This window comes from Danio aesculapii, chromosome 5 (genome assembly GCF_903798145.1).
Source record: "Danio aesculapii chromosome 5, fDanAes4.1, whole genome shotgun sequence".
Lineage (NCBI taxonomy): Eukaryota > Metazoa > Chordata > Actinopteri > Cypriniformes > Danionidae > Danio > Danio aesculapii.
The window spans coordinates 13,447,031-13,469,172 of NC_079439.1; the positions used below are offsets into that span (position 1 = coordinate 13,447,031).

General features: G+C 36.1%; 1 protein-coding gene across 1 annotated transcript in view; it reads left to right on the forward strand.

Annotated features, from left to right (window-relative positions):
- Positions 1–22,142, forward strand: part of ppil2 (peptidylprolyl isomerase (cyclophilin)-like 2) — a 77,639-nt gene that overhangs the window by 18,892 nt on the left and 36,605 nt on the right. Inside the window, exons 6-12 of the mRNA XM_056457406.1 lie at positions 266–317; positions 431–522; positions 3,192–3,281; positions 8,429–8,504; positions 10,736–10,896; positions 17,393–17,468; positions 20,055–20,161. Coding sequence (XP_056313381.1) covers positions 266–317; positions 431–522; positions 3,192–3,281; positions 8,429–8,504; positions 10,736–10,896; positions 17,393–17,468; positions 20,055–20,161 — 654 coding nt within the window. The remainder of the gene's footprint in view (positions 1–265; positions 318–430; positions 523–3,191; positions 3,282–8,428; positions 8,505–10,735; positions 10,897–17,392; positions 17,469–20,054; positions 20,162–22,142) is intronic.

Below are 22,142 nucleotides of genomic sequence, written 5' to 3' on the forward strand. Positions count from 1 at the left end.
CGCCCAAGCACGTCCTGTATGATTCAGTCAATTTATTCTAAATAATTAAACGCAATTAAACTTTCCCTGGGTGTGATTAAAGTATAATTGAAAATGTAGGTGTGTCTCAGAGCCAGTCTCACAGATATAGACACTAACTCTTTTTCTCTCTCTCTCTCTCTCTCTCTCTCTCTCTCTCTCTCTCTCTCTCTCTCTCTCTCTCTCTCTCTCTCTCTCTCTCTCTCTCTCTCTCTCTCTCTCTCTCTCTCTCTTTTTCTGTGTTTAGAAGCTGGAAGCTAAATCCCTTATCAAGCTTAACTTCAGCAAAAACAATGAAGGTAAATCTGTTTGTGTGTGCGCTCTTGGTCCTCTTACCTGGCCTGCGTCAACAGCAATGTGTGCTAATGATGAGAGATAATGGATGAAGTCCTCTTTTTCTCTTGTATTTTAGGAAAGTACCACTGTCCTGTGCTCTACACCGTCTTCACAAACAACTCCCACATCGTTGCTAACAAAGTCACAGGGAATGTTTTCTCTAATGAGGTAAAACGGCTACATTTTTATTTGTTGAAGCCTATTTGTATGCAGCAGAATGCAGCAATTTTGTTTTTGGTTTCTTTTGTTCAGCAGTCATGGATTTATTTATTTTTTACTTTTTACCCATTGCTCTGCATTTACCCGTTACTAATTGCTGTGGAATAGTTCAGACAAAAAATAAACATCACAAATGCAGTAAAATAAAAATTTATATAATGTATATATTTAGTAAAATGGGTTTTTAGTGTATTGTGTATTTTTAATAGATGCTCAACAACATGCCCAAAATGAAAACTTCCTCTTTATGTTCTATAAAAGGCCGGTTGGATCACACAATTTCGGCACGATTTCCTTGACGTGGGGTGTCGTTGGGAGTCGTAAATGACAAATAGGCATCGTGGCATAAGATTCAATCGTTTCTTCTTGTGTAATGTGGAACAAATATGCAGACATCAGTCTCACATTGAGTGTCTTGAGTACTTTCAGCCCTCTGACCAAGTTTGTTCTTCTGAGAAAATCTGGAAACACGTTCAGTGCTGATAATACATTGTAAAAGCCTGTCTTGCTTTTACTTCAAATTTCAAATTACTTGATTAAACGAATTAAATTGAAACTTGCTGGCATCGGATGATTTTGTAACAATGAAAACTGTGAATATTTCACTTTAATTTTATTTAGGCTAGATTTTAATTTATTTAACAAACCACTTTGTGCTTTGGCGCTGAAGCATGTTGCAGATTTTTTACAGGTTTTGAAGCACATCACCTCAGATGTTATTCGTTATTTTTGTTTATCTAGTAGATAACTGACCAACCGAAAATACATTAAAATTAAGATACAAAATATACCAAACAAAATTCGTTCAAAAAGATATTTTTCCCGAGAATCATATTCAAACTATTTTTGTTTGTGCCCCTCCACTACTCAACTGTGTGAGTGGATGATTTGTTCCGTTCCGTGGAAAATAAGGATTTAATTAATGCTTCACTGTAATTGTTGTATCACAACATATATATATATAATTAAATAATGCCCTTATATATTACCTAATGTAGTAGCGTAGTTGTCATCAAGCATGTTTATTGAGATTGAAATAAGATTTTAAAAAAGCATTAAAATTGAGATAAGAAATATTGTTAGCAGCACTTGTGACTGCTTTGGGAAATAACGCTAGTCATAGACGTCACGGGATGACTGATCGTGAAGGAACGTGTAGTGTGGCACATTTGTTACCCACGACAAGTCAAGATTTTATAAAGACAAAATCGCAGAATCTGTAATGGTGACTTTTGTAACTGACAATAAAAATTGTATGGTCTGATCGGGGCTTAACACGCTACCATTTATTTATACTTTCATGAAACAAAAGTTTAATTTGACAAGGAAAATGCAGTGATCAGTGAATGTTTACCTTCAAAACGGGGTCATAAAGTTTGTCAATTTGACTCTTCCACTATACATATGACTCTCATATACCTGTCACACAACCTGACTTGTTGTCGATCCCAGTTGAAGAGCAACAAATAATAACTTGACTTCTAGTTGATCATTTGGAAGAATGGTAGAAAGTAGATTTTTTTTTAGATGGATCATCTGTCGAACTGCATCCCAACCATCACAAATGCTACAGAGGACATCAGCAGCCTGAGATTTCAAGACATTTGTGCTACCTATTACATTACAAACCACAGAAGAGGGCAAATTCTTCAGCAGGATAGAGCTCCTTAAGTTTTTGAAAGCAAGGAAGGTCAAGGTGCTCCAGGATTGCCAGCCCAGTCACCAGAGATGAACATTATTGAGCATGTCTGGGGTAAGACGGTGGAGGGATTGAAGATGAATCCAAAGAATCTTGATGAACTCTGGGAGTCCTGCAAGATGCTTTCTCTGCCATTCCAGTTGACTTTATTAATAAGTTATTTGAGTCATTGCAGAGATGTATGGATGCAGTCGTCCAAGCTCATGGGAGTCATACACAATATTAATTCTTTCTCCACTGCACCATGACTTTATATTCTATACTGGACATTATTTCTGTTAAGAGACAAGACTTTTGTCTAAGCAAAGTCAAACCTTACTGTCCTAATTAAATCATTAAAAATCAAGGCATGATCATATTTTATTTTGGTAAAATAAGCATAATCTAGAGGCCTTTGTCTTTCATATAAGCCACTTCTGATACCAAATGATCAACTAGAAGTCAAGTTATTATTTGCTGTTCCTAAAACTTGGATAGGCGACAAGAATATAGTCAGGTAGTGCATAATTATTGAGTTAAAAATGTTTTGTGGTTAGTTTTTATGCATGTGGAAAATATAGGTGTTCAAATCAGCAGGGAAAATCTGGAAACTTGCTGCCCTTTTAATATCATGCTCATAACAATAATAATAATAATAATAAATTATATATTATGCTTTTACCATCTTTGGATTGTATATACAACTATGATAAAAATGATAGCCACTTCAAAAGAAGTTTATCTGTTTTTTTAGTTGTGTGTTTGAGTAAAAAAAGTTGCCATTTCAGGCATGTTCATCACTATGTATTTTTATATGAGTATTTTAAAATGCAATATTTGATAGAATAACATTTTCAATCACAACAAATGAAATGTTATTCTGACTGTTTTTTTTAAAGTAAATAATGCTGAAATTCTGTGCATGTGTGTGTGTTTTAAGGCAGTAGAGCAGCTCAACATTAAGACCAAGAGTTATAAAGACCTGTTGACGGATGAACCGTTCACACGCCAGGATCTCATCACTCTACAGGTAATGGCCTGAGACTGTGTGTTTATGACTGTTGAGGGACAATGGAATGATTTAACATAAAGTGCTGTTATCTCAGTGAGTCTTTCTGAGTGTGGTATTAAGTGCTCATATTTCAGACACTAGTTAGCCAGTTAGTTTGTAGTTTTTTGATGAACTCTATGCACAATTCTAAGGACCTATGCATTTTGGGGGCCCCCAGCGAAATTAGGGGCCAGCGGCGCCCCTCCGGACAAAAAAAAAATTTGCCACAGGATGGAATGACATTTATAGCATCTAGCATCTATAAAATGTTTAGACGTATTTAAATCAGAAATTAGCCACAATTTTGGGGGAAAAACTATTTAAGCGTTTAAGAGAAACATGAATTGTGCAATTGTGCTTTGAATCTTTCTGGAGTGCTTTGCTGCATTGACTTCCATTTTAAGAGACTTACGCCAAGTTCAGACTGCATGATTTTAGCCCCGATTTTGACTCTGCGACAGGTTTTGAAAAATCGCAGACAAATGCCTGAAATCACAGGCAAGTCAGTGCTCATTCATGTGAGTGACAATCACACAGTGTGAACTATCAAAGACGCGATCTAAGAGAATCGCAGATGAGTCGCCGACACCCGTGAGATATTTGGCATGCTAAATATCTGGAGCTGTCTGCGATTCAACATCATGTCGTGTGAAATGTGTTCTGATTGAAAATAACATTGGCGATCACCTACAGCCAATGAGAGAGCAGCATCCACTAGTATGGGTATCTGCAGGTCAGCGGGAGGATGGGGGAGAAGTTAAAAGCGCTCGTTTTCAGTTTATTTGGACCCAAGAATTGGAGGAAAACTAGTGGAAATTTGACAGGAGCACCCATGTCTGTTTGACATGTCATCTGAATACCACAACAGGCACGAAACAGAAAATGTAGAGGAGAAATTGCTAATTCCCTTCAAAAGCCAGGTGAGCAAAATAAGTACATTCTCTACCCCATTAAAGTCTTATTTCTCATTATGTAGTTAATAACAAAATGTACACTACATGACCTTGTGTTGTTTCCATGCCACTTCTCAAGTGTTTGGTTGAGATGTAGTTTGGACAAAGTTGTCTGCGATTCTTCCTATTGTAAAGTCATGCAGTGTGAACCCCCTGTTGCTGATCCATCTTGCAGTGTAAACAAAGCAGTGACGAAACGCTACCCCAGATAGTCATGCTGTGTGAAAACACCTGTGACACGACTACTTTGAAAATCATGCAGTTTGATCTCGGTATTACTGTAAACACTTTCTTCAGTTTTTAAAGTCAAACAAAAATCAATGCAAGGTTATTGTCTTTGGTTATGACAGCATGACATTTATAGAGCTTAAAATGAAACCCCATATAAAACCTTGTGAATTTGTGATCTGTTTTGTCTCTGAATGCACTGAAGGTATAACACTGTTCGAGAAACTGCACAATTTCTGAATCAAACATAGCCTGTTCTTGAATACACAAGATTAAACAGTAGAGCAGCATGTGGCGGCTGTCTGAAGTTGTGTTAAGCCTCACTGTAAATCTGTTTGAGTGTTAGAATGATCTTATGTAACCAGAGTTACATTTCTGTCAACAAATCCATGCGTGGCACAAGCATGTTAGGATCTGTGCAATAGGTCTTTGTTCAGAGGCTTGTGCTCTGTTTATTTGACTTTTAAAGAAATGGAATACAATTATTCAGCAGGGGCACATGACATTTTGCAGAAGTGGCTGTAAATAGGTCTGGGCGATTAATCAAAAAGTAATTCAGAAAGTCGACAAAAAGTCGACATTCAGAACCTATAATCAATCAAATTTTTCCATGTCGTTTTTTTTTTTTTTTTTTTGATTACTTCCCTACTGTGTGGAGTCACATGATCCTGCTCTGTTTATACTTCTGGGTTGAGCACAAACGTTTAGCCCGATGCAGCAGTCGCATACCCCTCGCCGTGGCTAAGGCGCACCTCTCAAAAAATTTAACTACACATTACGACGATGCACATCGCAAGCTCTGTGATTGGTCTGCTTGACATCTATGAGCAGGGTGGGTGGAGAAGAGAGCCACGGGAGAGCATATATTTGAAAATAATTATTTACAGAAGATGCAAGAAATGCACCGTTTAAGTTATTTATTGAAAATAAAGATTTATTTTGAAGAGATACTGCTTATTTAATACTTTTAATGTGAAAAAACACATTTATTTTATCACCAAAAGTGCAAGTTATTTATTTTTTACTTTTTTATAAGGAAAAAACGGGACCGTTCATTTTAGGCTATCTGAGTTTTAATTTCAGTTCAATAAATAATCATAGATGGTAGATGGTGTGCTTTTTCTTCAATTATTTTAAAATCAAGTAATGCATCCTTCATTCAGAAATCTCTCGCTTGTAATACATAAGCATATTTGCTGTACAAAACCTGAATTCTGAGGGCAAAAAAATTAAATAAGTAAATAGATAGAATAATCGTTCATTAATTGTAATCAAGTTAAATTGTTTAATTAATGGAGATTTTGATTTTAATCCAACTTGCCCAGCGCTAGCTGTAAATACAATAATTATATTTATTTTTAATATATTGATTTTTGTTTTGTTGCAGAGCTGAATGATTAGTTGTGTGAAATGTGTGCAGTTATTTACAGGAAGACATTACAGTTCCATATCACTGCACCAAATGACTACATTATCTATAAAACTGTGTTGCAACTGAAAAGATGCTTGCCATTTTTCAGTATTGAGGTAATAATCTAGGTTTCCTTCAGTTTTGTGATTAGAAAAGACTTGGGTAATTCACATGCTTGATTTCTCCTAATTGAGTATATGCAGAAAGACTTTTATTTTTCTATAACCCAGTTTAATCGCTTTCGGTGAACTTAATGTCATTACATTTATATTATAAATCACCGCATTTAAGGTCTGTTTTCTTTAAAAATCAACAATCTCCACTGCCTGATTGATATGTGATATAAAGTGGGTCTCAGAATGGACAAGAAGCCCTGCATTAAATGACATTTTTCTGCGCCATGTCTTTAAATCATGAATATTTATTTTACTCCAGTAATTTTAATGGAGATGACCAGTGCCGGCCCATAGGGTTGAGAGTCCCTAGGCGAGATGGGAAAAAAATTGGTGGAAAAACAGTGAGAAAAACAATTTTAATATTTAAGCATATGCATTTTTATTAACTGTTACATTTTTGACCTATAATACATATGTAAAAAAATATTTACTCATATGTAAACAAATAAGTTTGCAAGTGTTTTGAAGTACAACAAAATAATGTATTATGCACAGCAGAACATGCCTTTACTTTGAGCTTGCTTTTCTTCCTTGCTTTTCTTTTCTTCCTTTTTCAGTTCCAGAAAGATGTGTTTGAATGCCATTTCATTTCAGATTAAAATATGATTAAGATCAATTAAAAATAGCAAGGACACTTGTGACGTTATATTACATAAGACTTTTTTGTGTTTATATCAAACGTGAGCAATTTGGAGAGATATGTGGAATCTGTGTAGGAATAGATTACGTCATTCTAGAGTGTGGTGCTGCTGGGTATATTTCTAACATTTTCTGCTTTTATTCATACTGTTGTTGTGTATTTATTATTGTTTTCAGCTATTTGTCATGAATGTACAATACAGAGATGTTTGTTCATGTTTGTTCATGATCACGCGCTCATAGTAAATACGTTCATTTACTCTTACTAAATATCTTGGATAAAATATCTGATGTTGCATATAAATTGGTTGTAAAACAAGTTGCATATTTCTATTGTTCCAGTCCCTTATATCATGCAATGTAAATGTAAACATAACTGAATATATATGAATGCGTTTTTATGAAAATAAATTGAACATGTCTGAAAATCAGTCATCATTTTGTCACCATGCTGTGGGGTAATATTTTAAAAAGGACAAAAACTAAAATGAGAATGCCTGTCATTATATGCACTACCATTTTCACACTTGGTAAGAGAATTTGCATTTACATTTAACTATTTGAAGTGTCACCATAAGCAATAATACCACACAATTTATTGACAGCCCTTATGTGAATATAGTTAAATAAGTCTGTGTTGAGTCAATGTTAAATCTTCCTTCATACAGGGAAAGTGTGTGCATGTGCGTGTGTGTGTGTGAGAGAGAGAGACTGTTTGCTGAATCAGTGTTTTCTATGTATGTGCATGTGACCTACAGTGTTCTGTATTCGTAGAAAGCAAGCAAGCAAGCCATGCTGGTGTGTCCTTGCATGGTTTATTTTAGGTCAAAAAGAGAGTTGAGTTGATGGGTGTTGTTCAGAGAAATAGAGTTATTTTAGGGTGAGCTCAAGCTGTATGGCTTTGGAAGTGTCTATCCCTAGACCTCGAGGAAGGGCAGCAAAAGTGATACACAGCTTAGTTTAAGGGTTAAAGAGTTTTTGAGATGTACAAAGAGGCTATTTTGGGAGCAATGTGTAAGGTGGGAAAACTGGGGGAGTTTATAAGGGATGAGGAGAAATATTAGATTTGAAAATAGAGAGATGGTTGACTGGGAGTTTAGCTGAAATAGCTAGACTAAAATGGGATGAGGTACAGTTTCGCTGTTTGACCTATTTGGAACGGATACTATGGTAGTTCAAGCATAGAGTGGAGGATGGAGAGAGAGATTGGAAGGTCCTGAACTCTCCTTTTTTGTATGTGCACGTGATATTATGGTCTCTGTGTTTAACACTCAGTCTCACTGCAATCTATGAAGGTCTCCTGTTGGATAGGTAGACGTCTCTGAGCTTCAGGTCCCCATTTGGCATGTGTTAAAAAAAAGGATTTTCAGTTACATTACGAAAAAAGAGCTTAAAAGAAAATTTTGTATCTGATATTTGTTTCTTTAAAATGAAAAGAAACCCAAGTCCCATCTTATACAGAGATGGTCTCCTCTTAGTAACAGAGACGTGTGTGTTGCAGCAGATGAGTCCCCAGACTGTTGAGTCAGCAACATTTCTACTAAACTTATAAAACTGGCAAAACAAATCCATAATAATGGTGTGTTTACATGTCTTTGAGTTTCAGGAATATGTGATATGAGCTGTTTAATTATGAATAATTGTGATGAGCATGTGTCTGATTTGTCACCTCTACATTGCTGTTATATAGAATCTCCTTTTGTGTTTTTTTTGTCCCAGGATCCTACAAATTTGGATAAATTCAATGTCTCCAACTTCTTCCATGTGAAAAACAATATGAAAGTCCTCGACCCCGGTGAGTGCAGAGTTTTGAATTAGTTTGTCAAAGGTTATTTTGTTTATGGAATAGCGTATTAATCTTAGTATACAGTATGCAATGTTGCTGTTAACATAAAACATAAAATGGTAAAGCTACAAATTAAACACTGTGAATAGAAAGATCTCATTGACCTTTTATCAGGCGAAGAACCAAATATGACATCTCCATTGACATTGATTACAATACAATACAAAACATTTTTAAAGTAAAAAACAAGTATGGAAGTCTTATAATAACCCCTGTGATACTTTAAAGTGCCACATAAAGGGTTAAAAAGGAATAAAAAAAGTAAAAAATATATAACAAAGGTCCCCTTCATTATCTACTATTATCTATTTTTGTCTACATTTCTGGATGTGACTATTGCATATGTGCACATTGTGATAATGATTCTGAAATGATATAGACCATTTCAGTGTGGTGATGTCATTGGCCCATGAACATTTCCTATTTGTGATCAAGCTATTTCACAACTGTAACATGAGGCAATTCAATCATAGGGCCCTATCATACAACCGGCGCAGTTTCCACAACGTGTTGCTATTTTCAGACCAATTCAACAGCAATTTTCCCGTTTTCCACAACGTTGTTTTAATGGCAAATGTATTTGCTCTACTTTGTGGACTCATGGGTGTTTCATCTAGAATAGAGGTGTGTTGAGGTGTATTGCTATTTTGAGGAACTAAAATAGACTGTCCAATAGATCAGCTGAGAGCAGGTCTAAAGTCTACCGCAGAGGACGTTAGTTGTGCGCCTCGCTTGCACGTTTTAAAAACATGCAGGATGTACAGCAATACGCAAATATCTTTACAAATGAAAAAGAATTAAAGGATTAAAATATTTAAAAAATATTACTTTCTACATAAATATAAAAACCACTGACTCCATGCCGTCATCTGTTTTTTAATTTTTTTTATTTTTTAGCTTATTCATGACAATTTGCTTTGTTATAATGTTATTATTATTAGCAGTATTATTTATTATATGCATATTTATATTTGCTTTATAAAAAACAAGCTTAGATTTGCCCACCTGTCAGGTTTTGGACCATATGGGGCATAGCATGTGTGTTTGGATATAACTCAGTTTTTTGACAACACTTCGCTATTGCTGTTCATTTATTCGTTTGCAGGTAATTAGAACTGAATTTAGAAATAATTTTGAAACAAATCTTTGTGCTTAACAAATGAAATTAATTATGTAGGTAAATGGATGTCTGTGCATACAATACCGTTTCCATGTCCACGAAAGAGAGAAAGTAAAAGGAAGGGCATTTGGCCTTCGGAGGAGGCTCATTCTCTTATTCTCGCGCTGCAGATGGTCTGTTTAACTGTTTTCTCGCTAGTGAAGCGTTCGGTTTTTCCACTTGCAAAGTCCACCTTGTAAATAGCTAATGTAGTAAATAGTATATATAAATAGTAAATAGTAAAAAATGCTCTATGGTACAACGCAACTGACTCTTAAAGGGAATGGGAGATGAGACTGGTTTATTCTCAAAACACACCCATAACTCATTAAGAGAATAAGCTCAACCCTGTTAGAACATGCGCTGCGGCCCAGAGCTTATTTTTCTGTCCTTAAAATAGCAAAAGTGGATTCGGACATGCCCTTAATGCTTTTGTGCCCTATGCTTCAGACTTTGCGCCTAGATCGTTAAAATGGAGCCCTTAATGTTAAAACAGCAACCATAACATTTATTTTGCATTCTCAGAAGCTCTTAAAATTAAAAATGTAAAACAGGAAATATTTTGGGACCATTGTTTTTGCTTGCATCTCTCAAAATGGTCTATAGTGTGCAGCCTTATACCTTACAGTATCATTTGTTTAAAAGTTCTCTGTATATTTGAAATTTTATTTTTTATTTTTTTATTTTTTTGCAAGAAAAGTTATGTTGAATAAAATTTGTATGCATGCATTCAGCTAGAGTTTGCCTGTGTTGACACTTTATTTAAAACGTGGCTGACAAATGTGACTTTTTTTTTTGTTGGGTCAAGTAAAAATCTTTTCCACTGGACCATTAGAAAACAATCTTTGTGTTTAGCCCTGTATAAGTCTAAAATGTCATTTATAATGGTCTTTAAAAAGTCTTAAATCTGACCTGCAGAATCCCTGTAAAAGGTTACCAAGCGTTTATGTGAATCCAGTGATGCTGAAAAGCTATTTGGTTAACGTTTATTTATCTCTCTCTCTCTGTTTTATTGCTACAGATGAGGAGAAAGCAAAACTGGACCCATCATACCATCTGAAAAGCACAAATCTGGAAACACGAGAGACGCTTGCAGAGCTCTATAGGGACTATAAAGGAGATGAGCTGTTGGCCTCAACTATGAAAGAGCCAGAAGCCAAAAAAACAGACAAGTTCAATGCTGTGAGTGTTATGATGATGAAGCATTTAAAATGCCTTTCCATCTGCAGATTCTTCTCTCTCCTTTTTGTCGTCATTAATTCATTTCTCTTTCCCATATTTTTTACTATTCTGAAAGCGTTATTTAACTCTTGAAACCACAGTCTCTACTTTTCTTACCTGGTTTTACTTCAGAAGACAGATTTTACACGGGATGCCAGTTGTTAGGCTCAATATACTGTATCGAGCTTATTTATGGCACAGAGGACAGCAGAGATGTTATCAATTATGACCAAACCAATTTATTTACAGAAGTCATAGCAGAGTAGCAAAACAACTATTTTTTTAATAATATCCAAAAATTAATTAGTTGCTGTTTATTTTTTTCCCCCTCAGGACATTCAAAAATCGTTGACTTTTCCTCAGAAGGAAATTAAAGAAGGTTCTTTTGCTCAATCTGTTGTCCTTGCTGATTTAATAAAAGCAAGTCAATGGCTACCAGCGCATTGAGACTCCAAAAAAATACAAACAAATGAATTCCTCTGGCTTCTGACTGAGTGTATATTTGACTACATGAGTGTTTGCACTGTGTAAACAATTCAGTCTGAAGTATTAACCATTACCTCTGGAAGTAGGTAAAATTAGACCACCTTAAAATCTTTAAGACACCAAAATGGCACTTTCTTTATGCTGCAACCCAGCAGTTTTAAACAAACATTGTCAGTTTCTGCTGGGAATCTGAATAATAAGAAATTTGTGCTCCAGACTCTCTGCCAAAGCTGACCGATTGATTTGCTTCATAAGATGCATCATCATGAGTTATGGATATCATTAGTTTTGCCTGTATATGTTTATTTTTTCTTTCAAACTTGAACTGCCAAGACAGTAACTTTGACCCTTTTCAATTTAGTAATTTAATAACTTTTAAAATAAGACTGAATTCAATTCAAGTTTATTTGTATAGCGCTTTTTACAATAATTATTGTTTCAAAGCAGCTTTACAAAAGGTGCACATTATTGCATTACACTTAAATTAAGTTAAAGATACAATCAAACATAAGTTATTATATATAAACATAGTTAACCTGCAGTTTTATAGCATATACTGTAGGTGATGTCTATGTGTACGATATGTGTGTTTAATGAGGTGTATTAAGTGTATGTATCCTTGAAGTCCTGGATGGTTAGCATCATCTCTTCACAGGTCTTGGATCCCATCAATGGTGCTGCACAATCTCTAAAGGCCTTGGGGTGGGAATAGAGAGCGAAGAAAATAATTAGCGTGCTGTTTATAATATATTTAAACAAGAGATATTAAATCTCAATGCGAAAATGAAATGCTATAAATAATTATATATTATTATATAATATAAACAAATATATATACAAATTATATAAAAAAACTAACATATAAAGCGTATAACTGTTTCTAACATAATGCCTGCTGCATTAAGACAAGAAGAGTGTATCCTACTGGTGGTTTGTCAAACCCACTCACCTGCATGGAGCACACTCACGCATCATACTGTTATGTGATGCATTTGTATACAATGCACTTATATAGGAGACAAGTATTAAATATTATTTATTTAATGCCTAAAAATGCATATGCGCGATTGTCATCATTAGACAGTGTGGAGGAGAGAGAGGTGAGGTAAGATGGCGAGTCGCGCACCTGGTCTCGAAAAAGAGCACAACCTCTGCAGTTTGGCAGTATTTCGGGTAATGTACACGTATAGACTGTAACCGCAGCTGTTCTTCCTGCCATCGGTGAACAGCGCTTTCATTTCTGAAGCCGATCGCAGCCCTTTCTGTTGAGCAGGTGAAGACAATGACCAATCATAGGGGTGTGAGACCTCGCCTGTCAGCGCTCAAAAAGCAAGCAGGATAATAGTTTATTTGCTGTAAATACTCATGCTGTCTTCTGTGCATATATTGGAGTTTTGTTTGATACATTCAGAAAGAGTGTTTTCTTTGAGCAGGTCAAATTAAGGGTGCAGTTCATATATCTTACTGCTGTATTAAAGAACAAAATTGTATTAAAGCTAATTAAAGCTATATTCCAAAAAGATTGTATTTTAGGATAATGACTAGGTATGCAATATTAGTAGCTTTTAAAAAAAATAGTTAATAAAAAAAATCTACCTTTTTTTTATTAAAATTTTTATTATTATTATTATTATTTTTTTAAACATTTATTTATTTATTTTATTTTTTTACCAATACCGAAAACTGATCATTGGCTCATTGGATTTGGAGGCCAATAGCAGATATATTAACCTATAAATATAAAAATTTCCATTTTTTTCTGCATGAATGTGAAAAAAAATAGGGTACGCATACCGTGAACAACTAATTTTATTTTAAAATCTTAACTTCAGAAAAGTTTGAAGTAATCTTTGAACTTTATTAATCAACTATTGATTTCTGTTGCCGACTTTCTTTAGTATAAAATAACAATAATATTAAAACAGTGGCATCCAGCAAGCATGTGAAGTGGTTCAACCAGTGGAAGTAATACATAATTTATTGGCTTAAAGATATTAGCCAGATTTTCGTGTTGAACCAATAGCAATTTATGTTATTTCCCTAATGATGACAGACATTTAAAGCTTATTTCTAAAATCTTAATAGAAGCTTCAAATGATCAATTCAGTACAGTCCAGTGCTTTCCACAGGCTTAAAATATACTTACTGTGTTAGCCGGGTCGAAACCCCTTTTACCCACGGCACATGATTACCTACAAAAAAGGGATTTTTAACAATATTTTTTATTTATTATACACTGTTTCTTTTCATTGGGTTGAAGTTTTTTTAAAAGACTGTTGAAATAAGGATTTCACTATTTATTTTACTTTTATTCTATTTAGCAGCCATGTGCACCCATTGAAAAAGTAAAATCTCCTGCTGACATTTTTTACAGTATTGCCAAAGCATGTTAGATATGTATAAAATATATTGATATATGAATATATTGGTATATATATATATATATATATATATATATATATATATATATATATCAATGCTGAATTGAAATATTGTGCAACCTTAGCCCTAGAAAAGTGTTGCATGCAAAACTGTTGCAAACAATTTATTTGTGTTGAATTTAAACAAACAAATAAAATTGAGCAATGTTCAACTTAATTTGTTTGTTTAAATTCAACACAAATAAATTGTTTACAACCACTTAACGTAAAAGAATTGAGTAAATCCAAGGAATCATCTTTGAATACATTTTTTCAGTGTAGTTATAGAATTCTGAAAGTTCCTGTGTTAAAGTTATTTAAAAAAAAATTGGATGGCTTGAGGGTAAGTAAATTATCAGCAGTTATTCATGGACACTTTTGGGTGAACTGTCCCTTTAAGAGTTTTCATTTTAAAACTTCAGATCAAGTTGTAATAATGAGGGCTAATGGGGTCTCCTGCCAGGTGTTTAAGGTCTGATGACGCAGAGCCGTTTGGGTCAGAGTGTCTGTGCGCGTGTGTATGGAAGTGTCTCAGCATTATGAGGTGATTTGCCTCTCAGACTCCACCACCATCACACAGCAACTGGAGCAGAAGAAAACGCCTCGCAGAATCCTTAACAAAACCACACACTCACAGCACAAGACGTTCCTATGAATGTCATGTCAATTTTTTTGTTGTTGTGTTAATGATCTTAAGGGAATATATCATTTGCTCGCTTTCTGTTAAGCAGACACATCGGTTGGTTTCAAAACAGCGAGGTTTTTCTTCCATGCTTGCTCTGCAGTGGTTGTGAGTGCATCTCTGGCCATGTCTCAAGTCTTCTTTTAGCCCAGGTTGAAGTGTGTCTGCCCCCATGCTTTCAGCTGTATTAGCTTTGCTTGCTCAGCCCATTCACAGTGCATGCATTGAGTGTAATTGGCTGGACTTTTGGCATCAATGCCAGTCTATTTTAGCCCTAGCCGTGCTGGATTGGTAGTGTGATGCTTAAATAGACTGGCATCCGGGCCCACTCTACTACTGATTTAGCTTAACTAATTCTATGGCATACTAAAAAAAAATGCTGTTATATCCCATGTATAAATATGGTCATGTTTCTAATCTCCAAATTCCAACAGAATTTTTTTTTTCTGTAATCATACAAATCAAGCAAGGGTCTGGTTTTATTTGTTTGATTCATTTATTATTCATGATTTAATTATTATTTCAGATTTATATTTTTTTATCTTTATTTCAAAAGAATTTGGAAAGAATCTCACGGATTCCTCTAAAATAAAAGTCCTTGTGAATTCAAAATAATGTGTTTTTTTAAGATGTTAGTCTTAAGGTTGTCTATAAGCTAGTGTGCTCCAAAACTAAAATTGCATTAAGAAGATCTATACCATTTCAATGTCTTGATGTCATTGGCCCATGAACATTTCCTGCTTGTAATCAAACTATTTCAAAACTTTAACAAGAGGCAAGTTAATCGTAACTTAATGTTAAAACAGCAGTCATAACATTATTTATCGATATTTGGCTCTTTTATGATTCTCAGAGCAAGACGTGCAGCTGAATCCTATTGGTTTACAGAGAAACGTCACTAGCGCATACACAAGCAGAAGAATGAAAACAAAATACACAGCCGAGACATTACACCATAATACTATATGCATATAATAACAAGCCATGGTTAACCCAAGCTCAAGAAGAACAAAATCCGCCATGTCCTGTTTTTGTTTCACGAGGCCGTCTAAAAGTGCGAGCGGTTTCACTTTCTTCAGGGAGCTCACAATCGCTCACGTATGCGTCTATATTTTAAATAACGAACTTCTTGAGCTGATGATAATAACAATGTGTGCATGATTATTGAAGAGCTTCTGACATCCGATCCTTTCATAAACTGACAAACACGAGAGAAGCTAGAAAAAACGAAGAAGCGAATGATTCTTTCACCAACCAAACCAAAACATGAACAAATACCATGCTTAACTATTATCATCGCCTTTTAGACTATTATGAACTCGGAATGATGGAATTAACTTCTTCCAGACATCTTTATATGTGCTGATCTTTACATGTGAAGATTAAAGATGCAGATGAGAGTTTTGCTCTGACTGTAGGCTATATGTTGCGTGTTGATTTTGAACCCAGATAAGGACTAAATTTATGCTGTGTGTAATTTATCTGTAATTAATTACATATCGGAGAGTGTAAAGGGCTGTATGTGTTTATATATGTTGCATTTATTTATTTATTTATATTATTTAATTGCAGATGTTACAGTAAGCTTTTTCGTCGTTGATCTGCAGTTATAATCAAATTATGTTCATGGAAAAGTTACTAATTAACATTTACAGAACTATTTATGTGTATAAATCATCTGTTTTGTGAGAAGTGCTTCTCATATGAAATGTGAACGACCTGTTTTACTTTGACATTTCCTCAAGCGAGAATGATGTCGACTGAAACCTTCTGTCATACACCATGCCCATACCCTTGGTACCCTTTAGGCAGTGGAAAGCAAACCTGATAAAGGTGATCTGTATTGACCCGTACCGTACTGTATCAGTCGGTGGAAATGGGCCATATGTAATTCTTAACCACTATAATCACCATGGCTGCATGGTGTGGCATTTATGTCAGACTCATCATTTCAGAAAGGCTTGAATAAACTCCACCACAAATACATCAAATAAACTTGCTTGGTATTTGTGACTAGTGACCTTATTTCAGCTTCATCCGTGTCTGTCTCTATCACTGACTGCTGTTTATCAGACGTAACGTAACCAGCTCATTTGCATTTAAGACACAGGCTACAAAAACAGCTACACTGTCTTCAGACACCAAAATGGGCTGATTCTACATTATATAAGAAATAATATGATGGGTATTTTGAGCTGAAACTTTACAGACATGTTCTGGAGATGCCAAGGCTTATCTTACATCTTGTAAAATAGGTGCCCTTTAAGTGGCACAGCTGTTTCAACATTGATTTAAAAAAAAAGAAATGCACCAAATTAGAACATTATAATGATTGCTATAAGATTGTGTGACACTGAAACCTGAAGTAATGACTGCTAAAACACCTTTGCCATTTCAGAAACAATTTACATTCCAAATTAAATCAGTGAGTCATTTCCTAACATAATATTTATCTTCTTTTTTTAATCTTACCAACTTAATCTTACTTTATTCCAAATGTTTAATCCAAATTAGAAGACAGCATATTTTAACTATTATTGTCATTATCATTATATGATTATTATGATCATTATTAATTCAAGAGCAGTTAGACAGCTGGGAATCCAGACCTGTTGATAAAACATCTGCACACAAGCACACCTGAATTTCCCCACATGAAATCAATGAAACATCATTCACTGTCTCTCTGTCTGCACAAAAATATGGGTGATAAGCACTATTATGAAGTGTGATATACTCTTCAGAACGTGTCGGAGTGATCTCATGTGTGTGAACATCATTTAGTTGTTTTGGCTGGAGGTTGTTGGGGCTTATTTAGTCTTATCTGGAAAGTCTTATCTATAAAGCATGTCTGTGTATTTTCCTCCAGGCTCACTATTCCACTGGAAGAGTGTCTGCCTCCTTCACATCTACAGCTATGGCTCCAGCCACCAACCATGAAGCAGGTAATGGAGTTATAAATTAAACCTGCTTTCTCTGCTTGCTGATAGCCAATAAATCAGAATGGATCAGACAGTTTTATCCAGCTCCACGGGACAAAGGTTCACTTTACACCTTGTATTAAGATGTGTTTTTGTTGGTCCTGTGACAAGTGGATGCCACTACATATCGATGCAAACAGGCTGTTAAAGATTTCGAGCATTTTTGACCCCTTCCACAAGCACAGTAGTCGAAAATACATTACTTTCTTAGACATTGATGTGATTAAATGTGTTCGAAGAGGCATGAAAATCTTTTCTTTGTCTGCTCAGCAAATTCTTGATAATCACGATAGTAGTTTTTTTTTTAAGTCATGACAGTGGTGCAAATGGAAATGGCTCTTGTTTATTTATAATCTAAAATACATCATAAAAGTCCCCCCCCCCCCCCCACCCCCAAAAAAAATTCCAATTTATTTACTCACACTCAAGTGGTTATGAATTTGAGATTTTCATTCTTCTGTTTTACACAAACCATATTTTCTGAAGAATTGACATTGACATCCATAGTAGGAGCAAAAAACACAATAGCTATGTTTCCATCCACCTATTTGTATGCACGTTTTGGATAACTTTTTATTCGATAAGAAAAGATGCACTTAAACTACGATGGAAACACTTTTACCAAACATATTCCAGTATGCGCATTAAAAAAAGTCATGCGATTTTGTTATAAGAGATCATGTGTTAATAAAAATATGTGTGAATGGACAAACCAGCAGGCTGAGCACATTCTAAACATCTGACCTGTTGTTTTATTCATAGAATAGTCGAGAGCATCTGTGCTCAGCATCTCACGCCTTCAATCGCCATTCATTGCGCGTTGGCATTTGTCTTTTAAGGTGCAAGTCATTCAATAAATGAACTAAAGATTCACTCAGATCATACCGATGTAAATTCCATTTTTACTTTCGATATTTGGCACCAGTTAATCAGGAAGTGACAATTTTGTTTGTTTTGACTCGTTCGATGGAAACGCTGCTTTATTCGCACATCTTTTGTGCGATATTCTAGTTTTGCGCATAAATTTAATTTGTATCTTTGGATAGAAACATAGCTAATGACAGTCTATAGGGCTGTTTTCCCCCCAGTATTCTTTAGTATATCTTTGTATTCAACAGAAGAAAGAAAAAAGTTTGGAGCAAGACGAGGATGAGTAAATGATGACAATTTTCATTTTTGGTTTGACTGTCCCTTTAGGAATAGGGGCTTAGTTCACCAAAAATGAAAATTAGCCCATGATTTACTCGCTTTCTAGGCAGCTTTAAAATGCAAAGAAATAAACAGTAAGTAAATGAATGCCCTGCTACTGATCCCAATTGTAAGAGCATCAAATAATAACTTGACTTCTAGTTGATCATTTGGGAAAGTGACTGAAGGTAGATTTTTCTGCTGAATCATCTGTTGAACTGCATCCCAATCATCACAAATACTGCAGTAAGACCTATTGGGACCCACATGGACTCGAGATACTCACAGAAATCAGTCAAGTTTGGTGAAGGATCATGAAAATCATGGTTTGGGGTTACATTCAGTATGAGGGTGTGCGCGAGATCTGCAGAGTGGATGGCAATGTTAACAGCATTTGTGCTGCCCATTACATTACAAACGACTGGAGAGGGAAAGTTCTTCAGCAGGATAGCGCTCCTCCACATCAAAGTTCCTGAAAGCAAAGAAGGTCATGGTGCTCCAGGATTGGCCAGCCCAGTCACCAGAACCAAACATTATTGAGCATGTCTGGGGTAAGATGGAGGAGCCATTGAAGATGAATCCAAAGAATCTTGATGAACTCTGGGAGTCCTGCAATAACGCTTTCTTTGCCATTCCAGATGACTTTATTAATGAGTTATTTGGGTCATTGCAGAGATGTATGGATGCAGTCCTCTAAGCTCATGGGAGTCATACACAATATTAATTCTTTTTCCACTGCACCATGACCTTGTATTTTATACTGTACATTATTTCTGTTAATTAACAAGACTTTTGTCTAAGCAAAGTCAGACCTTCCTGTCCTAATTAAATAATTAAAAGTCAAGGCATGGTCATATTTTATTTGGGTAAAATAAGTGTAATCTAGAGTTATTTGCCTTTCATATAAGCCACTTCTGATACCAAATTATATTAGAGTAATGCATAATCTAAAGCTTTGTATTATTTTTGTTTTCTTTGCTGTTAGTGTCCGCATATTTTAAATGCAAGCCACTTTTTTTTTAAGGCATCCACTAAATGTCAAAAGTAGATTTCACTATGACTAGTATTGCACACAACAAACGAAACCATTTCCTCTTTTGTTTAAACTGGGAAAAGTTGCATGCATTTCATAACATTGCATCAGTCTGATACCTGAAACTCATGGCAAGTTTTAGCGCTGTTTTGTATTTAATGCTCGTTTCAGACTGAATCCTGGCTCAGCAAATGATCTGGCAGCTGTCAAATCAGTCTAGCGTGCCTGTTCTCTTTCAGAATAAGGCTATTATGGTACAGCAAAAGTAGTCAATACTGTCAAAGCCATTCATAAATGCAAAGAATGAAATTATTTGTCGGTGCTTTCAGATGCTATTGCTGATGATGCTGTTCGCTACCAGTATGTTAAGAAGAAAGGCTACGTGCGCTTACACACAAACAAAGGAGACCTGAATGTGGAGTTACATTGTGATAAGGTATTCATTTCCCACTTGTGTTATTTCTTTAAAAATATCTCCATCTAAATGTGTTTTTTCTTATTTTCTGTCACACTTAATCATAAGGTCAGAGCTGACTAATTACAGAGTGAGGAAGTGAGGCAATAATTAAGCAGTAATTCCTAAACTGTTTTGCATACATAAAATGTCTGATTTCTGTTGTATTAGTTAAAAATAACCGTAAATTGCATCTGGAGACAATTAATTCTAGATCTTTTTATCAGCACTTCAAACATTGCTATTTTTCATTTATTTTGATCGCAAAGTGAAGAGCGGGGGGGTGGGGGGGTTGAAGGTGCGATCGCAAAGTAAAGGGGAGGGGATATGATCGCAAACTAAAGAGCGGAGGGAGGCGACGGGGGGCATGATTTTAAAGTGTAGAGTGGTGAGGGGTTTGGGGGTGCGATCGCAATGTGTTGGGGGTTTGGCGATCGCAAAGTGAAGAGTGGCTGGAGTGGTGGTGGGATGATATGATCGCAAAATATTGGGGGGGGTAGGTGTGCGATTGGGGGCAGGGGTGGGGGGGTATGGGTTTGGCTATCACAAAGTGAAGAGCAGGGGGAGGAGAGGGCGGGGGGGTTTGGGGGGCGTGATGGTTGCAAAGTCAAGAGTGGATGGGGGGGGGTGCGATCGCATTTATGTGAAGTGAAGGAGGGGAGGTGGGGGATTTGGCGATCGCAAAGTGAAGAGCGGGGGTGGGGTGGTGGGGCGATTGCAAAGTGAAAACCGGGGGTTGGGGGTGAGAGGGGCCTGCTGAGAGCAGCACCTCAGCCAATGAGGGCTCTAGCCACCGGGCCACCTTCCTGTGCATGGCCCTGCATCTTTGTGTTGCGTTACGTTGTGTTGATGCATTGCGTTGTTGCAGTGTGTTGCGTTTTATTGTTGTGTTGCATTGCTTTTTTGTTGCGTTGTTTTGTTGTTGCATTTTTGTTGCATTTTGAACCATTGTGTTGTTGTATTGTTGTGTTAGGGATACACCGAATATTCAGCCACTGGAAATTATTGGATGAAAAAGAGAGAGAGACCAAGCACTGAGAGTTGTTAGAGGAGAGCTCATTAATATTCATTACCTAAGCCACATACCTACTATGCATTGATTCAAAAAGTTAAATTGTTCTCTGATGTCTGCAGTAGTGTATATCTCCATAGAGAGTATCTATAATCTTATGTGAAATAATATAATTCTGAAGGGAAAGTCTTTGAGTGACTAAATGTGCGTATAGATAGAGAGATAGATAATCTGTATGCCTACCTACCTACCTACCAGTCCATCCATCCGGCCACTTTATTAGGTACACTTTACTAGTACCAAGTTGGATCCCCCTTTGCCTTCAGAACTGCTTCAATCCTTCATGCCATAGATTCTACAATGTACTGAAAATATTCCTCAGATTTTGGTCCATATTGACATGATAGTATTATGCAGTTGCTGCAGATTTGTCGGCTGCACATCTGTGATGCTCTATTGCATTGAGTCTGGTGACTGTGGAGGCCATTTGAGTACAGTGAACTCATTGTCATGTTCAAGAAACCAGTCTGAGATGATTTACGCTTTATGACATGGCATGTTATCCTGCTGGAAGTAGCCATCAGAAGATGGGTACACTGTGGTCATAAAGGGATGGACATGGTCAGCAACAATACTCAGGTAGGCTGTGACATTTACACGATGCTCAGATGGAACTAATGGACCCAAAGTGTGCCAAGAAAATATCCCCCACACCATTACACCACCAGCAGCAGCCTGAACCGTTAATACAAGGCATGGATCCATGCTTTCATGTTGTTGATGATGCCAAATTCTGACCCTACCATCTGAAAGTCGTAGCCGAAATTGAGTCTCATCAGACCAGGCAACGTTTTTTCTATTTTTTTTATTGTCCAATGTTGGTGAGCCTGTGTGAATTGTAGCCTCAGTTTCCTGTTCTTAGCTAACAGGAGTGGCACCTGGTGTGGTCTT